Raw genomic sequence first — 21,718 nt, forward strand, 5'->3', positions numbered from 1 at the left:
GGGGGGGTGGGAGGGGGCGGACACACTAGTTTGCAAAGCCTAATGCAGAGGAGGGCCTGGGCTACCATGGCAGGCTGTTTGGAGCTGAATGCTGGTGGCAACATTGGACTGCTCCAGAGACTTGTCCAGGTGACGCAGCTAAGGACCCCTGCCTCCCGGGTCAAGGCTACGGAGCTGAAGAGATTTGAGGCCAAGGAAGCAGCAGCTGCTCCACTGTGCTTTTGGGGAGAATGCTCTGCACCTGTGGGAGATTCAGAGCTCTGAACGGAAGGCCACCCTCAAAGCTGACTTGGGCTCCAACCATGAGCAGGATTAGAGGTCATTTGGCGCCACCTGCTGCTCAAAGAGGGTTTTTGTGGGTGACTGGCGTTTCAATTTCTCTTTTCCTCTGGGGTGGTAGTAAGAGTCCTTTCCCGTGAATGTTGGTTAGGACGGCTTGTTGCCATGAGAGGCTTGTGGCTTACAATCCTGACTTTTCCCTCCCCAGCCCCAGCTATAGGGTTTGAACTCAGGACCTCGTGCATACTAGGCAACTGCTGTACCACTAAGCCACATCCCCAGCCCTAGGGCTTGATGCACATATTCCTTATGACATGTCCTCGGAATCTAGCTGATTAGCATATCCCCCCAACTCTCATAGTTACCTTTCCTCCCCCCATCCGTTCTTTGTGCCAGTGCTGGGGCTTGAACTCAGGGCTTCATGCACTCCAAGCCTGGCAGACGACCACTTCAGCTACACTTCCACTTTGGGGTTTTTACTGGTTAATTGGAGATAAGAGTCTAGTGGTTTTGTCTGCTCAGGCTCGGTTCGAGCCTTGATCCTCAGGTCTCAGCCTCTGGAGCAGCTTGGATTATAGGCGTGAGCCACCAGCGCCTGGTCTCAGTACTCCTTACAGTCCTCATGCTGTCTATTCTATTCCCAGGACTTCTACCAGTGTCTTTCCATTTCTCCCAGTCCCGGGCAAGCAGTCTTCTGCTCTCTGCTTCCAAGTTCAACTATTTTATTTCATTTTCCCTGCCCTGCTGAAGGTGACTTTTTTAGACGCGATGTATAAGATCATCTAGTCTGTGTCTTTGTGTGCCTGGCTTCTTTTATTTATTGGACTGTCCTTGATTTGTATTGCAAATGGTAGTTTCCCTTTTTTATGGCCAAATAATATTCTGTTGTCTCTAAACATACATGCTACCATTTTCTTTATCCACTCAACCACGGGCGAGCATCCGGGTGTTTCTGTATCTTGGCTGCGGGGAGTCATGTTGCAGTGAACACAGAAGCACACATGTCTTCAAGATCCCGATTTAAATTCTTCTGGACAAATTCCTAGACAGGAGATTGCCGGATCACATGTATGGTCGTTCTATTTTTAATTTTTGGAGGAGCCTTCCAGACTGTTTTCAGTTCTATATGCCATGCTGGTTTGCATGCCCACATGCAGCAGATAGGAGTCTCAGTTTCTCTGTGTCCCCTGTTATCTCCCTCGTGTGTGTGTGTGTGTGTGTGTGTGTGTGTGTGTGTGTGTGTGCGCTAATTAGAGATAAGAGTCTCACAGACTTTCCTGCCTGGGCTGGCTTCTTTGAACCATGATTCTCAGATCTCAGCCCCTGGAGTAGTTAGGACTTCAGGCGTGAGCCAACACGGCACCGGGCTGCTCTTCTTTTTAAAGCAGAACTCCTCTGAAGCCAAGTCAACGCTCTCGGTCTTGCTTGGTTCTCTCTTGGATCCATTCCCCAAGTCCCCTGCACCCCCCTCCCTCCTGTTGCTCTATGAACTCTGTGAGGTTAATACCACCCCAGTGCCGTTCACATGCTGGCAAGGACTGGCTGGTATTTCAGGCTTTGCAGACCTCTCTCAGTCTCTGTGCTCATGACTCAACTTCCTGCTCATTGTGTAAAAGCAGGCATAGCAATTCACAAACAGGCAGCACAGTTGCAATACAACTTTTGTGCAAAATTGTAACCTTCGCATTCAGGAGGCAGAAAGCAGGAAGATCAGGAGTTCTAGGCTAGCATGGGCTACAAGGTGTAATTCTGTCTCAAAACAACAACAACAACAACAACAACAACAACAAACTAAAAACAAACAAAAAAGGAAATGAAAACAGTGGCAGGGTGTATGGGGCCAATGGGCTGTAGCGTATCTGTTTCGCTGTGCTGAAGTCTTCATCCTGACTCTAGCATGTCAAAGCCATTGGAGATCTGCAGGAGCAGAACTGGGTGTAATCTTCTCTCTGCACCCCATTTTCTAATTGCTCCCCAGATCACACTTGCTCTGCTTCGCCACAGGAGCTGGTGATATAATTTTCCCTGCCCGTCTTTCCTGGGGCTGCTGGCTTTGCTTCAGGGCTCAGGCTGTGGATGGCATTTGGGATCTGACTGGACCCCGGAGACTTCACAGTCCACACCTCCAGCTCGCATCTGCTCTCTGGACCTCTAGCTGAGCCCCCAGCTCTGCTCTGCCCCCTTCTGGTGACCCACAGACATCACCAGAGAGCCACATCTGGGTCTCACCTGCCCCTCCTTTCTTGCCCTAGGCCTGGGCAGCTGCCTGGCCTTGAAGCTGGCCTCCTCCATGCCCCTCCCTCCCTCCCTCCCTCCCTCCTTCCCTCCCTCCCCCTTTCCTCCCTCCCTCCCCACTGCAGGTCCCATTCTACCAGTTCTGTCTCTATCCAGCTCAAGGCCATGTCCCTGTCTGTGCCACCAAAGTGTCTGGCTTGTGATTCAGTCCCCTCCTGGGGTCGCCATGCTTTCTCCACCGCAGGCTGAGCTCCGGAGTATCCCTCCGGAAGTTCAAGCCCCGGGTCTATCCTTGCCCAATCCCTTCCTGGATGTCATCTCCTTTGGAGTAAAAGCCATAACTCCCCCCAAGTCCTCAGCTCTCTGCCCACATACCACGTTCCCCATTGCTCGCCTCGCTCCCCCTATACTCCGGGACACACAGCCATCGCAGACTACCCCAGGACCTTTGCCCTTTCCCCGAGTTGCTCTGAAGTGTGCACCTGGGGCCTGGTGATTCCTGCCTTGCATTCCTTGCTCACTCAGCGCCTGCTCATGAAGCCCTTTGGAACAACCCTGGGATCTCCATCTCCTGCCTCTAAAACTCAAGCCCACGGTGTCTCTGGTCTCACTGCTTTCCTCTCAGCACACTGGCACAAAATAACTGCTCAATAAATGCGAACCATTGACTGGAAGCTCAGCCTGACCCAGATGCAGGCCTGGGCTGGCCACACTGGCTGGGTGGATGCTGTTGACACCGCTGTGTGAATGAGCGCTGGTGTGAATTCCACCATCCACGCAGGTCCCAGAGGCACAGGGATGCCCTCCCTCCCTCCCTCCCTCCCTCATGCAGGTATAGCAGATGTTTCTGGAAGCCCCTGACATCCCTGTGTTGTATGGATTGCCTGTGCACCCACCCATTTCCTGGATCTGGGCGTGAACCTGCCACTTGCAAACCTCGACAGTCTGGTGGCCGCCAAACTGTTGCTGGCTCCGCCAGCGCCGTCTCCTTCCCTCGGGAGACATATGCTAGTGTGCAATATTTAGTTTTCCCAGCTGGCGCTCCTGGGCAGAACCTCAAGGGTGCCATCCATCTTCTTTGCTTCTTTGGCAAGATGCCTGCCTTCCCCTTCCCCCTTTGCTCTGGAAGGGAGAGGCTTCTCTGCTGGATTGGACCTTACCTCCGAGGCTGCCTTTTTTGGGGGTGGGGGGTGGGGGGGGAGGCTCACACTTGCTAGGCAGTCACTCTACCATTCGAACCACACCGCCAGCCCTCTGGGCTTTCATTATTTCTCAGAGAGGGCGTCACACTTTGGTCTAGAGTGGCCCCAGACTGTGATCTTCCGACATCTACCTCCCGAGTAGCTGGGATTACCGGTGTATACCACCACCCCTACCTGTGTTTGGTAAGGCTGTCCTAACAGAGCAAGCATTTCCCTTTGGCTAAGATTCAGTTTCCTCCCCAGAAATAAGGGGCTGGGCCTGGTAAACCTGTGGGACCTTGTGACTCTCACCCTCAGCCTGCCCGGGACCCTTGCCCTGGGGCTTTTCTGTGGGATGGAATCCAGCTGCTAGGAATCAGAGTCTCCTGGACACTGGGTTGGGTGGTAGGTAGGTCCAACCAGGGACATACATCCTTTCTTCTCAGGCCTGGATGCTGTCCCTGAGCTTTTCTGCTCCAGTCTATCACTTTATCACTTGAGCCACAGCTCCACTTCTGGCTTTTTAGTAGTTAATTAGAGATAAGAGTCTCCCAGACCTTCCAGTCCAGGCTGGCTTTGAACTGTGATCCTCTGATCTGGGCCTCCTGAGTAGCTAGGATTCCAAAGGTGAGCCACCAGCACCCAGCCAGAGAACTTGCTTTTAGTGCTCTGCTGCCTGCGACTCGGTGGTCACACCGCAAGACCTAAAGCGAGCCGCATTTTCCTCATCTGTGTAAATGGGCATCCAGCTCCAACCACAGCAGCTTCCAGGGGCTTTGCGGAGGAGGGTGCAGGAGTTTTAAAGGGTCCCGTGAATATCCCACACAGACTGCACCCCATCTCCCCATGTCCAAAACCCAGAGATGACTTCCCAGCAGATTTCTCCCAATACTAGGCTGGGGTGTTTTGAAAACTGCCCATCTAACTAGCACCGCCATGGCAATCGGTAACTCCTTGAAGCAGGGGTGAGGGGCGTGGCCAGGCTGGCAGATGATGGGCAAAGGGGGCGTGGCCATGCTGGCAGATGATGGGCAAAGGGGGCGTGGCCATGCTGGCGGATGATGGGCAAGGGGGCGTGGCCAGGCTGGCAGATGATTGGCGAGGGGCGTGGCCATGCTGGCGGATGATTGGCGAGGGGCGTGGCCAGGCTGGCGGATGATGGGAGAGGGGGCGTGGCCAGAGTCCTGAGCCGAGCCTGAGCTCAGGCTGCCCAGAGGACGCTGGAGAGGGTGACAGTCATTTCGCTCCAGCCTCAACCTAACTGTCACCCGGTGCCCACGGCCAGGGCGGCAGGTGCACACAGCACCTGAGGTGCCTCCCTCACCTGGCCTGGGCCCTCTCTCACCGCCCCCCGGCCCCCACCTGCCCTCCCGCAGACCCACACCCCTACCTTGTAGCCCTGGATGTCTCCGTTCTGTCTGTCCAGCGGGGGCGGCTCCCACGTCACGTCCAGCTGTGTGGCCGTGGCACCGTGGACGGCCACATTTTGGGGCGCTGCTGTGGGCACTGGCGGTGGGGGGGGGGACACAGAGGATGAGGAGTGAGTGGCTTCAGGGGGAGGGAAGGGAGGGCCGGGAGGGAGGGGAGCTTGGACCAGGCAGGCCCCCCACTCACCTGCCTCCCCGACAAACACCTCCTGCGGGGGGCTGGGGGGCCCCTCGCCCACGGCGTTGTACACACTCATGCGGATCTCATATCGCCTGTGCTTGTTCAGGTCTAGGGGTGGGGAGAGAGGGAAGCAGAGGTCACAGTTGGGCGGCGGGGCGCCATGGCTGGAGGGCGGAGGATGTGGGGGAAGGGAGAGGCACCAGGGCCATTCTAGAACCTGCGTGAAGTGCAGGAGAGAGGTGGGAGGGGGCGCCTGGGGGAGCCAGCCAGGATGGACGGAGATGACACCGGGTGGGCTTAGCGTGACGGGTGATGCATTGTCTACTGGACACTCAGTTCTGGGCCCGCCAGGCCAGGGGCTCGGCCCTCCTTGCAACAGCCAACTCAAGCAACCCCAGCAGTGTTGCACCTGTGTCCCAGTGCGCGCGCTCTCTCTCTCTCTCTCTCTCTGTGTGTGTGTGTGTGTGTGAGAGAGAGAGAGAGAGCGAGCTCATCAGTACTGGGACTTGAACTCAGGTCCTCGAGCTCTCACTTGACGTTCTCCACTCAAGGCTGGCAGCTCTACCACTTGAGTCACACCTCACTTCTGTCTTTTTGCTGGTTAACTGGAGAGTCTCAAGAACTTTTTCTGCCCAGGCTGGCTTCGATCCACGATCCTCAGATAGGTGTTGAGTGCCTGGCGCGCAGCTCCCAGGACTTTTTCTCCCCCCACCCCCCTTGTGTGTTGCTGCGTTGCTGCTGGCGATGGAACCCTGGGCCTTTCACATGTCAAGCAGAAGAAGCTTCACCATTGGGCTGTGTCCTTAGTCCCTACCACCCTCTTTTCACTGGCGGCTCAGCCTCCCTCCTGTGAGGGGAAGGACTTATCAGATGTGAGCTCTGGGTGAGACACCCCATGTTTTTCACCAAGTTTGGGGTGACTGCAGGAGGATGCGTGGTGGAGAGAAGTCGACACAGCATCACCCCGAGTGGGAGATGCTGTCCCTGCGGAGAGGACCCCACTTTCTGTGCTCCTCCCCCCAGCCTTCCCCAACCCCCTTCCCGGGGTTGTCTTGGGCAGGTGCAGGCTGAGGAGGGGAGAGGACTGTGAGATTTGAAGACACGGGTTTGCTGATCAGCAGTCCCCAGGTGGGGTCCTGAGCCGGGGGAGGAAGCCCCCTGGTGCTTTAGAACCAGAGCAAGGGCCCAGCGAGGTGGGCAGGGACGGGGTGGAGAACACAACTCCAAACGCTCCCCGAAGGATTGGCCTCGGATAGCAACACAGCCGGGCTCCAGACAGGACGAGCCGGGTCACGGCGATGTGGAGCCCGCCCACCTGTCCTGTAGCACCGGGCAGCTCCCGCCATCTTCCCCATGCGCACAAGGCCGTCAGAGGTCCTCCTCCATCCCGCACCCACAGAGCGGACTCGGGGAGGCTGCCCCGCCATCGGCCCCCTGCCTCATGCGTGTGAGTGGCCATTCGTATGGGCAGTCCCGGTCGCCAAGCACTGTGGGCGGGCACAGGCCTCGGCTTGGGGCCAGGGGTTCGGGAAGAGCCTGGGATGCCACGCAAGGAGACTTACTGTCCAGCTCGTACTGCGTGAGGCTGGGCCGGGTCAGGTTCCGCACGGAGTACAAGGCTATGGGGTGGAGGAGGCGAGGGCCGGAGGGAGACAGCAGACAGGTTAGTACACGCATCCCCTCCCCGAAGAACCCCACCAGGGCAGGACGGAGCAACGGAGCGGGGCAGCGGGCAGAGAGCAAGCTTCCGGTTCCTGGCGCTGAGTGACGGCCGGGAGGGGAGGCGGGGATGGAGGTGGGGGCCCAGCTGACCCTGATGACCCTCCCAGGTAGGCACCGGCTCAAGCTCACTCATGGGGAGCCCCCCGCCCCAAGAGCCTGACAACTCAGGGGACAGCTCTGGGGACGCCCCCTTGCTTCCGTGTGGAGTTCTTGGCAGAGCTCTGTGAATAGTGGCATCATCAATTTCTTCAGATGTGCTAGACATAATTTTACTACAGGGGAATACGGCTGTACTACACACAGGCTAGATAAAAATCACAAGCACACACACACTGTTGGATCAGATGCTTCTGTGATTTTCTGTTAGTATTCCTTAGCCATTTATTTAATTACTTTGTGATCTGCTAACATTCCTCGCAAGACAAGGCTCTAAAAGGGCTTGGGGGGCTGGGAATGTGGCTTAGCAGTAGAGTGCTTGCCTAGCATGCATGAAGCCCTGGGTTCGGGTCCTCAGTACCACATAGACAGAAAAAGCCAGAAGTGGGGCTGTGGCTCAAGTGGCAGAGTGCTAGCCTTGAGCAAAAAGAAGCTCAGGGACAGTGCCCAGGTCCTGAGTTCAAGCTCCAGGACTGGCAATAAAATAAAATAAAAGGGCTTTGGAAGGTGATGGAAGAAAATACTTTAATGTAAGGTCTTAGCCTGTTCCTGAGCTCTTTCACTCAAGGCTAGTGCTCCATCACTTTGAGCCACAGCACCACTTCCAGTTTTTTCTGGTAGTTCTTTGGTGATAAGAGTCTCATGGACTTTCCCTGGGCTGGCTTCAGACTGTGATCCTCCGATCTCAGCCTCCTGGGTAGCTGGGATTACAGGTGTGAGCCACTGGCACCCAGCTCCTTTCGCTTTTTATGGAAGATTGGTGCTCTATCACTTGAGTCCCACTTCTGGCTTTCTGTTGGTTCACTGGAGATGAGGGTCTCTTGGATTTATCTTTTCAGGCTGTCTTTGAATCTTGATCCTCAGAGCTCAGCCTCCTAACTAGCCAGGATTGCAGGCCTCAAGCCACCAACGCCCAGGTCTGCCCCGGCTCCTGAGGTGGCCTGTCCCTCTGCTTCCTTCCCATGGAGCCATCTTTGTGCCTCTGCCTGGCTGACCTGAACCCATTCTTCAGGGTTAGTGCCAAGGCCAAGGGGTATGCCTGTGTCTCTGACATTCCTGGAGATGCCACACCAGCCCTAGACACCTGTTGCGGGTTTATGTCTCCAACACCTGGCTCCTCTGGTCGGCAAGCTCAAGAGGGGAGGGGCCTGTGTGCCTGAGCACGGCACACCCCAGTGTCTTGGGCAGGTAGAAGGTCCTGAGTGAACGCTTGGCAAGTGAGCACATGGGACGGGATGAGTGGGGGGGAGACACATGCAAGGGAGGGAAGAAGGCAGAGCTGCTGTTTTGGATCCCAGGAACCTGGGAGCTTCAGAGTAGGGAGATGAGTGTGCCTGCCTCAACCTGAGTGTCATTCAGGGGTGAGTCCCACCCACTTGGTCCCTCAGAGTGTCAATCACGAGTAAGCCCCGCCCACTCTGTGCCCAGGCCCATCCTCCCCGGTCCCTCAGAGTGTCACTCACAGGTGAGTCCCGCCCACTTGGCACCTAGGCTCTATCCTCAGTTCCTCAGAGTGTCACTCACAAGTAAGCCCCGCCCACTCTGTGCCCAGGCTCATCCTCCCTCCCTAGTCCCTCAGAGTGTCACTCACAGGTAAGCCCCGCCAACTTTGTGCCCAAGTCCATCCTCCTCAGTCCTTCTGAGTGTCACTCTTGGGTGAGTCCTGCCCACTTGGCACCTAGGCTCTATCCTCAGTTCCTCAGTGTCACTCACAGGTAAGCCACGCCCATTCTGTGCTCAAGCCCATCCTCCCCAGTCCCTCAGAGTGTCATTCACAAGTAAGCCCCACCCACTCTGTGCTCAGGCCCATCCTCCCAGTCCCTCAGAGTGTCATTCACAAGTAAGCCCCACCCACTGTGCTCAAGCCCATCCTCCCCAGTCCCTCAGAGTGTCATTACAAGTAAGCCCCACCCACTCTGTGCTCAAGCCCATCCTCCCAGTCCCTCAGAGTGTCACTCACAAGTAAGCCCCACCCACTGTGCTCAAGCCCATCCTCCCCAGTCCCTCAGAGTGTCATTCACAAGTAAGCCCCACCCACTGTGCTCAAGCCCATCCTCCCCAGTCCCTCAGAGTGTCACTCACAAGTAAGCCCCACCCACTCTGTGCTCAGGCCCATTCTCTCTAGTCCCTCAGAGTGTCACTCACAGGTAAACCCACCTACTCAGCGGCCAGGCCCATCCTCCCTGGCCCCTCAGAGTGTACACAGGCGAGCCCCGCCCACTTGGTACCCAGGCCCACCCTCCCCAGTCCCTCAGAGTGTCACTCACGGGTGAGCTCTGCCCACTTGGCTCCGGGATTGTTGATGCCTCGAAGAGTGAAGCCCCTCAGCCCTTCAAACTGCAGCTCCCGGTACCGGATTCGGAAGCCCAGGAGGATGCCGTTGATCTTATCCTCAGCTGGTGGCTGGAGGAAAGGAGGTGGGACATGGAGAAGGGCCCTGACCACTGCCCACCCCAATGCACCCTCTCTCCCCACCAGGTCTCCTATGGCCCCAGACTGAGTCTGTGTCTGAATCAGGATAGCAGGGGCTACTTTTAGTTCCCAAAGCACTTCTAATCAAGCTCCCGATGGGCAGGAATCACCCTGCAATCCCTGTTTCCCAGAGCGGGCAACAGGCTCAGAGAGGCTCAGGTACTTGCTACAGCCACACAGCGGCCCAGAGTCCTGGGAACATAACCCTGGATACTCTCACCTCTGCCCCGCCCCCCCCCCCCCCCCCCCGGTGCTGTAGTGCTCAGCTCACTGCCCGCCCTCATTTCCTAGTGGATCCCAGAAGCCCGGCCCCCTCCCTCCTACAAAGCACATAGGGGGCGTGTGTGTGTCTGTGTGTGTCTGTGTGTGTCTCTGACTTCCTCCTCTCCTTTGCTTTCTGATCCCGTCCACAGCTGAGAGGGAGAACAGACTTCGGGAAAAGGTAGGAAATACTTTTACGATGCCCCTTAAAAAGAAATCTGCTGAAGCTCTTCTGGCTGTTATTAGTTCCTTAACTGCTGCCCTGGGTACACTGGGCATCCTCCTGTCCTCTTGGCCAGCTTGCGCCTCAGTCTGCTTCCAGCCTGGTGTGTGGCCGTACCAGGTCGTTTCTGGTCATTTAGGGGGTGTCTCCTTGGACAGCCTGGGCCTCGGGTGCAAGGGGCATGGGCCGGGCCCCACCTTCCCGACCCTGAGAATCGGGGACTCTAACTGGCTGCTCTGGGGCCCCTGTGGGTGACCTGCTGAGTTCAAGGTCGGACCCCAGAGGGCACAGAGGGTCCTAAAGGATAGGGCACATGGGTAGTCTCTTGTTCCCAGGCCCTGGCAGAACAGGAAGGAGCCACTGAAGGGAGTGAGTTCTGGTCTACGGGTTCCCGCCGCTGGCGACGGGCATAGGTCTCTATGAGGAAAGCCTTCACAGACCGCTGGATCTGGATTCGGGTCCCAAGAGCCCCCACGGCCTTTCGTGCCCAAGGCTTCAGTAGACCTGATGCTGGTTCTAAACCAGGCACTGAGCTCACGCATGAGCTGGGAAATGTGGGCCCATCTGTGACGCCGCCTGAGTCTGTGCTCGTGGGCAGCAGGGGTGATGACATCTGCCTGGTGTTCACGTCCAGATGTGGCACAGGTGCGCACCAGAGTGTGCACCTGTTTCTAGAATGTTCTACGGCCAGCACACCCTGGGGTTTCTCCTGCCTTCCCCTGTGCTCTGGGGTGGAGAAGCTGGGTCCAGGCAGCCCTGCTGGGGACCCTTGGCTCGCTGGGCCCAGCAAGAAGCCTTTCAGAGTTCTCACACACAGCTCTACCCTGTCCTCCCAGCCGTACCTGCCATCGGATGAGCACGGAGGTGGTGGTGTGAGGTGTCACTGAGAGGATGGTGGGTGCTTCATCAGGGGCTGCAGAGAGAGTCAGGGAGGGGGGGGACTTGAAAGCTGGAGCTTCAGCCCCACCTAGGAGAAGCGCCCCCCCCCCCCCCGCCGATTCTGCAGACACGGGACTGACAGGCCGGTCCCACTGAACCCACCCCATACGACCCCAGCCCAACTTCTGCAGAGCAGAGGGTCAGGGTGGAGCAGAGATCCGAGGGTCCCCGAGTCCCTCCCTCCCTCTGTCCCTCGGAGCCAGGCCGTCCCGTGGGGGCTGCCCCCCCCCCACTTCTTCCCTGGCATTCGGAGCGACATAGGGGAAAACTGCCCTCACACGCCAGGCTACTACATCTGGGGTCCTGAGGCCCTGGGCAAAGGCCCCGTGGGCCCAGACCTCCTGGGAACCGCGCCCTAGAGGGCTACGTCCATTCCTGTTCAAGGTCCCAGAGTCGCCAGGGGCCAAGGGCAGGAGAGCCACGTGGGAGACGGCACTGACCGGCCTGCAGGGTGGTCAGCGACTCGGATTCCTCGCTGAACTCGCTGTCCCCGATGTCATTGGTGGCCTTCAGGCGGAACTTGTAGGATGTGAAGGGCTTGAGCCTGCGGAGGCACGGGTGGGGGCCAGTGACCAAGGCGCCCAGTCGGTTTGAGTATCTAACGGCCCCATGTGGTGAAGGCAGGCAACGCGGCTCCCCAGCTGGGGGTGCTATTCTCAAGGAAGCCTGGGCTGCTGGTGGCTCAGGCCGGTCACCCTAGCTGCCCCGGAGGAGGCTGAGATCGGAGGAGGAGGATCACCGAGTGAGGCCAGCCCGAGCAGGAAAGCGTGTGAGCGTCTTATCTCCAATTAACCAGCAAAAAAAAGCTGCTGGAGGTGGAGTCGAGGCTCAAGTGGTAGAGCGCCTGCCCCGAGCAAGACAAAACAACCGGAAAGCTGAGCAAGCGCGCAAGGCTCTGAGTTCGTTTGCCAGCAGTGATTAAATTGAAGGCAGAGTTTCGGAGAAGCTGCACACCCCGATTAAAGAAGATGCTGGCTGTTCATGAAGGATGGGGAGCTCTTCACTCACGGGGGGCAGCCAGGCTCCAGAAATGATTAGGAGCCAGCCCAGTGGCGCTCCCAGCGGGGGCGGGGAGGGAGGGAGTGAAGGAGATTGGGGTGGAGCTGGAGGAGGGGAGTGGGGGAGAGGCCTCCTGTGTGGGGTGAGCTGAGCAGGAGGTGGGGGCCATGCTGGGGCCCCTGGACCCCCCCTCCCCCCACCCAAGGACCACTCCCGGCGGGGGGTGGGGGGAGATGCTGGTGCGGAGCCTGCCTCACCTGTCCACGACGAAGGTGGAGGCGTTGTGGTTCACCGAGGCGGAGTGGAGCACCCACTTGCCGCCGGGCAGCTCTCGGGTCTGGACGGTGTAGTACCGCACGGGGGACAGCCCGTCGCTGCCCGGCTCCCAGGACAGAAGCACGCTGCGGGCCTTCACGCTCTCCTGCCGGGCCGTGGGCTTGCTGGGGGGCTGGGGGCGGTCTGGGAGGCGGCGTGGGGAGGGGGGCAGGTAAGTCAGTCAGCCGTGCCTGGGCCGGTGGGGACAGGGCGGGGGGGGGGGGAGGGCGCCCCAGGGCTCTAGCCCGGGACCCCAGTCCCCATCCCTCTTCCCTGGCCTCACACCTTCCCCTCAGACATTACTCAGCATCCTCCAGGAGGCAGAAGAACCCTGGGTGGAGAGCCAGTGCTCTCTGGTTCTTCCCAGCAAGCCCCCTTCACACCCAGCACTGGGGGCTCAGGCTTGCATCTGGGAACCCCAGGTGCCAGCTGAGGGGAAGTAGGACAGAATGTGCTAGAACTCCAGGGTGCAGCCCTGAACTGGCACCTGACTGGGCAAGGCCCGGGGCTGGGAGGGAGAGGGAAGAGGTGTTCACCAACTTTTATTTTTGTCAGTTGTGGGTCTTGAACTCAGGTCCCGGGTACTGTCCCTGAGCTCTTTCATTCAAGGCTAGCGCTCTACCGCGTTGAGCCACAGCTCCACTTCCGGTTTTCTGGTGGCTCATTTGAGATAAGAGGCTCACAGACTTTCCTGCCCAGGGCTGGCTTTGAACTACAATCCTCAGATCTCAGCCTCCTGAGTAGCTAGGACTACAGGTGTGAACCACTAGCCTGGCTCATTGATCATCTTTCTAAGGAAGAAACCAGAGCCAAGGGAGCTCTTGGGGTAGACTGGAAGTGAACTATACCCTTCACGGCCCTAGACGCTGGGAACTGGAGCCCCCCCTTTGTTCCAGACCAGACTGGAGCGACAGATTCCTAACGAGCATGGCTGCTCCCAGGCCCCCCAGGCCCCACCAGGAAGTCACCTCTCTTCTCCGTGGTCACCACCAAGGCCTCGGCAGCCTCTCCCCAGCCTTTGCGGGTCTGGGCCGTGATGCGGAACAGGTAGACGGACTCTGGCTTGAGGCCGGTGGCCGTGTACTGGCGGGCACTGGGTGCCAGCACCTCCACAGCGGCGGTGTTGGCTGTGGTGGCGTTGAGTCGGTGAGTGATCTGGTAAGCTGGGAGGGAGGAGGGGGGAGGGCAGCCGTGGGTGGTCACGCTTCCGTCCTTAGATACGCTTGGGGAAGGTGGACCGTGGGGGGTGCAGGTCGGGCCAGTGAGGAGACTGAGGCAGGCGGAGACCAGACCACCCACTAGCAAGTGGCTGAGCGGGAATTCCCAGCCTGGGACTTTCTAGAATAAAGCCACTAGCATCCCTGTCTCTCGGTCTTTGCATGTGTGACCTTCCTTCAGGATAGACATGATGGGAGACCAGAACCCGGAGCCCTAGCACAGGGACTGCCCTTCCTGTGTACATGTGCCCGTGTTCCCTAAATTATCATATTATTTATTTTTCATAGTTCTGAGACAGGGTCTTGCTATGGAGCCCAAGGTGGAGTTGAATTTATATTGCCTATGTTGTCCCCAAAAATCCTGGGTATAAGTGACCTTCCTGCTCCAGCCTTTTGGTGGCAGGGTTTACCAGTGGGCGCCAACATGCCCGGCTAAGCCACTGTTTTAAAGATGAGGGGCTGAGGCGGTGGTAGGAAGCAGGCTTGTTCAAGGGCCCATGGCTGCTGCCTTCGGGGGGGGGGGGGTGGGGGGGAATTCTGATTCGCAGCCTTCTTCCGAATAGCTGCTGGGTCTACCAGATGCCCGCAGGCTGGGAATATGGGTAGGCACCAAGCCAGCCAATGGTGCTTCAGAGATCTGAACCTTGCCCTTGCCCTGCTGCAGGTAACATCACAGGCGGAAACCTCCGGCAGGCGAAACAGGGCTCAGATCTCACCTTTAAGGAGACACTTCCCGGGGTACCCCATCTCTTGCCAATGGGAATGGATCCTGAGTGCAAAGTTTTATGCCACTTCCTCCTTCCCGGGGCTCAGAAGAAAAAACAACAAACAACGCTCAGCCTTACCCAAGATGATGCCGTTTGGGGCCGCTGGGGGCTGCCAGATCAGCCGCACAGACGTGGTCCTCACCTCTGGGAACAGGATGCCCACGGGAGGGCCTGGAACTGGAGGGGACAGCGGGGAGGGGAGGGTGGGGGATGGGGCGCTGCTCAGCCCCAAGGCCCACTCAGCTCCGCAGGTGTTTGTGGAGTCAGGAGCCAGGGACAGGAAAAATGCCACCAGTGAGTTATCTACTCCCCAGATCGGTTCCCTCCGCCACAGGCTCCGGGCTGAGAACTTAGCTTTGGGTCTGAGCTATGTGTAGCGGCTTGAACTCAGGGCTTCCCACTCTCCCATTGCTTGCTCGCTCACTTGCTCACTTATGGCCGGTACTCTAACCTCATCTGAACCAGACCTCCTCCGGTCTGCCATTTTGCTGGTTATTTGGAGATAGAGTCTCTCAGACATTTCTGCCGAGGCTGAATTTGAACCCCCGTCCTCCGGGTCTCAGTCTTCTAAGTAGCCATGACCGTTCCAGATTGCACTCTGCTATTCTAGGGTCCTGGAGGCCCCATTCCCAGACTGCCCCAGCCATACTTCCAGGGTCTGGATGGGCCCACTTGCCGGACATCCCTATCCTCCACGAGGGTAAGCTGTGTGCCCCGGGGTCCAGAGAGAGTCCCCGGGGATGTGAGGGTAGAGACTGAGTGGTGTGGACGGAAAGAGCGGGTGGGAAGCAGGAGAAGAGAGGGGGTCCGTGCTGGCAAGCGGGGGGAGGGGGGAGTGGGCGGGGAAGCTCGTCCTGAGATACGCATTCCAGCAGAGAGAACACCGAGGAGTCTGCGGTTTGCAAACGCGAACGCGGCCTTCTAGGTCATCGTACGGCAGGAGGCCCGGACATATTTAATTTAACAGTTCATTAGCTTGATTTATAGCTTTCGAATCTATAGACATATGGTATCTGGCCTTCCTTCTGCATTTCCGTGTGGACCCTGTGAATGTGCGTGGCGGGCGGGCGGCGGGGTGGCGTGTGGCGTGAAGGAGCGACACGAGGCCTGCGGGTCCGCGTGGGCCCGGGACTCTGGCTGTAACAGTGAGTGCAGAACGCAGCCATGCTGGTCTTGTACACACAGGACCAGGAGGCTTCTATTCCAGAATAAGCCAGAGTTTACCCAACGTGAGCCTGTTCCAGGTGAGCACTGAGTCAAAACTAGTGCAGAGTTCCTGTTCCATGTGCTCACCCCACGGAGGAGCCAAGAGACGGAATCAGGGACACACGGATTTCGTGGTTGTTGTTGGTCATGGGCCTTGAACTCAGGCCCTGGGTGCTGGCCCTGAGTTTTTTTTTTTTTTCCCACTCGAAGCTAGTGCACTACCACATTGAGCCATAGCTCCACTTTCCTGCCTGGGCTGGCTTTGAACCACAACCTTTAGATCTCAGCCTCGTGAGGAGCTGGGATTACAGGGGTGAGCCCCCAGGGCCTGGCTCGCACAGGTGTTTTTGAACACGCAGGGGTTGGGATGGAGGATCGGGCAGGGTATGATGTCCGGTCGGGGCAGGGTGGAGGGGGGGCGGGGTGGAGGAGGGGGCAGGGTGGAGGAGGGGCGGGCCTCTCCTGTCCTCCCTGGCCCTGCCAGCGTTCGGACTTACCGTCGTCCAGTGTGCGCGCCAGGACGGGAGGGTGGCTGGAGCTGCCGTCTCCGATGCGCGTGAAGGCCAGCACGCGGACCTCGTAGAGCACATACTTGCCCAAGCCCGTGAGTTGGGCACTGCGAGACGCGTTGCCTTCCACCAGCCAGAACCGGGGCTTGGTGTCCGAGTCCTTCTCCTTATACACCACCTGCCGGGCCCAGCACGGGGGAGGCCTCAGCCCCTGGGTCTCCCCCTGCCAGCACCTGGCCTGAGTCTCACCCAAGGCTGCAACGGGGGTGTGTGGAGCAGGCAGGCTGGGGCTCATTGACTGCCCCCCGCCCCCACCAGGGGACGTGGGGGGTAATTGCAAAGCTGGTGATTGTGGAACACAAAGGTAGACTCAGCCAGAGGCCCCGAAGTCCCCTTAGAGCGCACTCAGGCAGAAGGCAGGCCGGGAAGAGAACAGGACTTGTTCACAATGCCACAGCTGATAGCGGCAGAGCCCAGGACAGCAGCCCAGGCCTAGGCCAGGGCCGGACGTGGGCCTAGAGACAGCTTTAAGATGAATTCTAGAAAATACTGGGAATGAAAACAGGGCCCGTTGGGGGCTCTGGGGCCCCCCAGCATGGTCTCCTGGAAGAGCTGGGACAGCCAAAGGCTCCTGGCCTGACTTCTGGGCCTCGCTATCCTTTTTAAAATTTTATTGTGCCAGTACTAAGCACAACATACTTGAACTCGGGGCCTGGATGCTCTTCCTCAGCTTTTTTTTTTTTTCACACAAGGCTGGCGCTCTGCCACTTGGCTCACAGCTCCACATCCAGCATTTTGCTGGCTAACTGGAGATAATAGACTTTCCTGTCCAGCCTGGCTGTGGAACCATGATCTCCACATCTCAGCCTCCTGAGTAGCTAGGATTAGAGGCGTGAGCCACCGGCGCCTGGCCCAGGCTTCTTATTTGCTAGGGTGGTTGGTAGGCAAGAAGCCGGCAGATCCACTCTGGGAAGCAGAGACCCCAAGAGCAGGGAGGCCCTCCCCCCCCTCCCAGTGCCCCTGGTGCGGAGACCCACCTTGTAGCCCAGCACCAGCCCATTGCGGTCGGCCTCGGGAATCTCGTTCCAGCGCACCAGCATGCTGCTGGAGGTGGTGGCCAGCGCAGACACGTTGGTGGGGCCAGAAGACGGGACTGCGGGAGACAGGGGAGGAGAGAAGGGTCTGAGGACCCCAGGTCGGCCCCTGCAGGGGAGCGAGGTGGAGCCGGGTAGGAAGAGGATGGGCAGAGACGGGCCCCGGATTGTCCTCCACGACGCCTATGGGTTTTGGAATGCCTTGCCTCCCTCGGTATTCTCGGCGCAGCCTAACTTTAGAGGAGGAGTTAGCACTTCCTGCCAGCACTGTGAGGAGGGGTGGTGGGGCTGGGGACTAGTGAGGGCCATCTGTCATTTTTTTTTCCTTCCTTTTTGATGGTTGAATTCAGGGCCTGGTACTTGCTACGCAGGCCCGCTACCACTTCAGACATGTCACCGGTCCTGTGTTTCAGGTAGGATCTTGTGCTTTTGCCCAAGCTGGCCTCAGATCTCAACCTTCCTACGTCTGTTTTCAAAGTAGCTGGGATTATAGGCGTGCGATGCCAATTCCTATTTGTTTGTTTGGTAGGTTGTGGGGCTTGAACTCTGGTGCGTCGGTGCTGTCCCTGAGCTCTTTTTGCTCAAGGCTAGTGCTCTGTCATTTTGAGCCACAGCGCCACTTCCAGTTTTCCGGTGGTTCATTGGAGATAAGAGTCTCACAGACTTTCCTGCCTGGGCTAGTTTGGAACCATGATCCTTGGATCTCAGCCTCCTGAGTAGCTAGGATGACAGGCATGAGGCACCAGGGCCTTGCTGGCCCGGCTTGTTTTGAGGTAGGATCTTGTTAACTCTTTTTTTTTTTTTTAAGTCAGTGTTAGCCTTGGACTGTGATCCTCCTGTCTTTGCCTCCTAAGTAGCAGGGATGACAGAGCTGAGCTACCACACCTGGCCCTCTGTCTGTCCTTTAAAATGTGACAGGAAAAATCCACAGGGCAGCGCGGATAATTGAGAGCTGCCTCTTGGTTCACATTCCATGGGTGAATAATTACCATGCCCCCTAGGAACTTCTGGAAGGTGTTTCTGGAATGTTCTGAGAGCAAGCTGTCCCCCCCCCCCCCCAAACCTCTGTGTCAGACTCCTCAGACACCACTGGTATTGGGTTAAAGCAAGGACAGGTAGGTGTCAGTTTTGGGTAAGTTGAACCGCTTGGCTACGCCAGAGTCTCTGATGGTGGGAACCGGGGCTGGATGTGAGGGACGGGTACTGGGAGGGACACCATCGTGTGGCAGGAAGTTCTGCCACGGCCGAGCAAGCTGCTCAGACTGCCTTTGGGGGCTGGATGCAGCCTCGGGTGCCCTTGGACGGCTCTGAGGGCAGAGAGGCGGCGCGGTACCTGACTCCCGAGTCCTGCCCACCACCGTGGGGCTCCAGGGCCCGCTCCCGATGGCGTTGAAGGCCTGGACCTGGACGCGGTACTCCGTCCACTCCTCCAGGTCCTCGATGGTGTACTCCCGCTCCACGCGGTCTTGGACCACGTGGCTCAGCGTCTTGCCGTGGCCATCTGACCGGCCGTACTTGATCTTGTAGCCCACCGACTCCGGGTTCCCGTTGTATTCCATCTCCAGGAGGGGCTGCGGAAGTCAGGGGGTGGGAGGTACTGGGAGGGAGGCCACCCTGTGCCGGAGGGGCGGCCTGGGAACCCCTCATCACCCTGATCTGTGAGACTGGCCCCAGAGACTACCGGCACCTCCCTGGCCTTCTCCTCCTCCTCCTCCTCGGCAGCTCCGTGACTGAGCACGTGCCGAGCTGTGAGCTCATGAGGGAGTTCCTAGCCTCCGCGAGCCTCAGTTTCCCTAGCTGTGCATTGGGGTGATCTGCCCATGATTTCTAGCCTTTACTGTCAGGTGGTACCTGTGATCCCTTGGCCACAAGGGGCTAGCGGGCATCTCAACAGATAAGTAACGAAGAAAGGAAGGAAAAGTTTGAAAAAAAAACAACGTATACGTAAAGAGAAAGAAGCGTAGCGATCTGAGGTGCTGTCTTCGAGGTGTGACAGCGGCGCGGTGACCAGGATAAGGAGGCGTCCCACCCCACTGCCCTCCAGGGAGCCTCACCATCCAGCGAAGCCACAGGCTGGTCTCACTGGCCGTGCGCAAAGTCACATTGGCCGGGGCCATGTCTGGGGGTGCCTGGAGAGTCTGGATCTTTCTGGACGGCTGACTGGGTGGGCTGGTGCCTACGATGTTCACCTGGCGCATGCGGAAGCTAGGAGGGGATGAACAGGGAGGTGTGGGGGCTGCCCAGATCAGCCACCCCGCCCATGTCCCGGGGGCGGCTCTTACCCGCCGCGTGAGGGTCTTACCTGTAGTAGGTGAAGGGGTTGAGGTTGGGCACCTCCATGGAGCGGGCATCTGGCTCATTGCTGAGTTGGTGGATCAGCAACCACTCCTCTCCCTCCCCGACCACGCCCACCTGGAGAGGGGGGACCCTTAGGTCTGTCCAGTCGACAGGGCTGAGGCGGGATGTTCTCAGCCCAAGCCCTGGAAGGCAGCAGCCCTGCCCAGGGAAGGCCTTGGTCCAAATCTCAGGGCTCAGCAAAAGCACACCATCTTTCTATGCCCTTACAGGTGATGGCAGGTGTGTCTGTGAGCCCTCCTACATCAAATCCCCAAAGAAGGCTTGGTGCTGGGCTCACGTCTATAATCCTAGCTACTCAGGAGGCTGAGATCTGAGGATTGTGGTTCAAAGCCAGCCCGGGAAGAAAAGTCCCCGTGAGACTCATCGCCAATTAACCCCTCAAAAACTGGAAGTGGTGCTGTGGCTCAAGTGGTAGAGGGCTAGCCTTGAGCACAAAGAGGCTCAAGCCCCACAACTGACAAAAACAAAAAAACCCAGCCAACCAACAACCCCTCCATCCCCACAAATCCTGAGGAATACTGTTTCTAAACCTATTCCCAGGCCCTGTGCAGGACCCAGCCAATCAGAATCATTGGGTGTGTGTGTGTGTGTGTGTGCTAGACCCAGCCAATCAGAATCCCGGGGGGGGGGAGGAGCTAGGAACCAGTGTTTAGACCCAGCCAATCAGAATAATTGGGAGTATATATTAGACCCAGCTAATTAGAATCATTGGTGTGTGTGTGTGTGCGCGCGTGTGTGCGCGTGTGTGCCAGACCCAGCCAATCAGAATCCCTGGGGGTGGGGCCAGGAACCTGTGGGTGCAACAAATTTCACTGCCCATCCAACTAGCTAAATCTGAATTTCTGGGAGTAGAACACAGTGTTGAACTTGTGAGTACTCCCTGACAATTCTGGGGTGCAGAACTGAGAACCACAGGGTTGATTAAGGTGCTGCAGGGCAGCAGCCTACTCTTCTTGAACAACGAGCCACTGCTGAACCCCGGAGGGGACGGGTAGGGGTGGTCTCATGTGCAGGGGCGGGTGAGGTACCCCGGAGACAGGCTAGGGAGCTGTGGGCGTTTGGGTATATAGACAGACCCCAATTTACCATGATTTGACTTAATCAAATTTCAACTTTACACTGGTCTAAAACCAACAGGTATTCCACAGAAATACTTGTTGGTGGCTATCAGCTGTTCAGGAGGCTGAGATCCGAGGATCCGAAGTCAAAGCCAGACTGGGAAGAAAAGTTCACGAGACTTTTATCTCCACTCAACCAGCATAAAAGATGGAAGTGGAGGTGTGGCTTAAGCTTTGAACAAAAAAAAACCTAAGCCAGAGTGAGCGGCCCCGAATTCAAGCCCCTGTACAGGCACACCCACATCCACAAAACCTTAAAAAAAAAGCCTTGCTAACTTAGGCTACTTTCAGCTCTGTGGATTTACTGGGACGTGGCCCCATCCTACGTAGAGGAGGTGAAAGTTCACACTGAAAGCACTTTTTTTTTTTTTTGTACTCAGGGTTCCGGTCTGTCTAAGGACGAGGCAGTAATGGTGGGGGTAGGGGGAGAGTCTGGATCCAGGGCTCCCCCCTCTTCCACAGAAGGTTTTTACCTGGGCTTCCACCTGCCAGCGGGAGATGGAGGTCTTCCCATCGTAGCCCGGTCTGAACTGCAAGGTCACGGAGCGGGGGCCGATGTTGGAAATGCCCAGGTTGGTGGGGGCACCAGGGAGCTCTGGACAAGGAGAATGATTCCACGTGGCGTGGGACTTCAGGGGCCACAGAAGGGGGAGGCCCCATGAGGTTCCGGAACAGGCATACCTGAAGCCTCATGGGCCAGTTTTGGCTAGGAACCTGTGTCATACAGGAAGCTAAGACAGATTTAGGGGCAGAGGGCACCTTTCAGGGCCATGGAAGCCAGAGCTCCCCCAGGCAGATTTGGGTGTGAGGGAAATGGTCACAAGACCACACGAACCCAAGCTGGGCTCAGAGAGAAATCCACTAGGCGCCATCTTCCTCTCCATCCATATGGCCCCCTTACAGCCCGCCCATCGCATGCCCGGTCATGGCTGGGGGACAGAGAAAAGGAGGCAGCTCCTCCTTTCCAACTGAAATCTCGAGGCTCTTGGAGGCTCAGTATGAACAGAAAGACCACACATTCTGGAGTCTGACTGTGTGAGTGTGAATCTAACTCCACTC

General features: G+C 57.7%; 1 protein-coding gene across 2 annotated transcripts in view; it reads right to left on the reverse strand.

Annotated features, from left to right (window-relative positions):
- The window catches only part of Sdk2 (sidekick cell adhesion molecule 2), a 218,777-nt gene that overhangs the window by 25,383 nt on the left and 171,676 nt on the right, over window positions 1-21,718 (reverse strand). The window contains exons 22-36 of one of the 2 annotated variants that reach the window (XM_048366286.1): window positions 21,133-21,254; window positions 19,486-19,595; window positions 19,238-19,388; window positions 18,517-18,754; window positions 17,127-17,242; window positions 16,078-16,267; window positions 14,453-14,551; window positions 13,359-13,553; window positions 12,333-12,534; window positions 11,517-11,620; window positions 10,980-11,050; window positions 9,449-9,584; window positions 6,866-6,922; window positions 5,310-5,411; window positions 5,086-5,201 (exon numbers count right to left, since the gene is read on the reverse strand). In XM_048366286.1, coding sequence (XP_048222243.1) covers window positions 5,086-5,201; window positions 5,310-5,411; window positions 6,866-6,922; window positions 9,449-9,584; window positions 10,980-11,050; window positions 11,517-11,620; window positions 12,333-12,534; window positions 13,359-13,553; window positions 14,453-14,551; window positions 16,078-16,267; window positions 17,127-17,242; window positions 18,517-18,754; window positions 19,238-19,388; window positions 19,486-19,595; window positions 21,133-21,254 — 2,009 coding nt within the window. The remainder of the gene's footprint in view (window positions 1-5,085; window positions 5,202-5,309; window positions 5,412-6,865; window positions 6,923-9,448; window positions 9,585-10,979; window positions 11,051-11,516; window positions 11,621-12,332; window positions 12,535-13,358; window positions 13,554-14,452; window positions 14,552-16,077; window positions 16,268-17,126; window positions 17,243-18,516; window positions 18,755-19,237; window positions 19,389-19,485; window positions 19,596-21,132; window positions 21,255-21,718) is intronic. The other variant, XM_048366287.1, reaches the window with a different exon arrangement.

This window comes from Perognathus longimembris, chromosome 17 (genome assembly GCF_023159225.1).
Source record: "Perognathus longimembris pacificus isolate PPM17 chromosome 17, ASM2315922v1, whole genome shotgun sequence".
NCBI classification, from domain to species: Eukaryota; Metazoa; Chordata; class Mammalia; order Rodentia; family Heteromyidae; genus Perognathus; species Perognathus longimembris.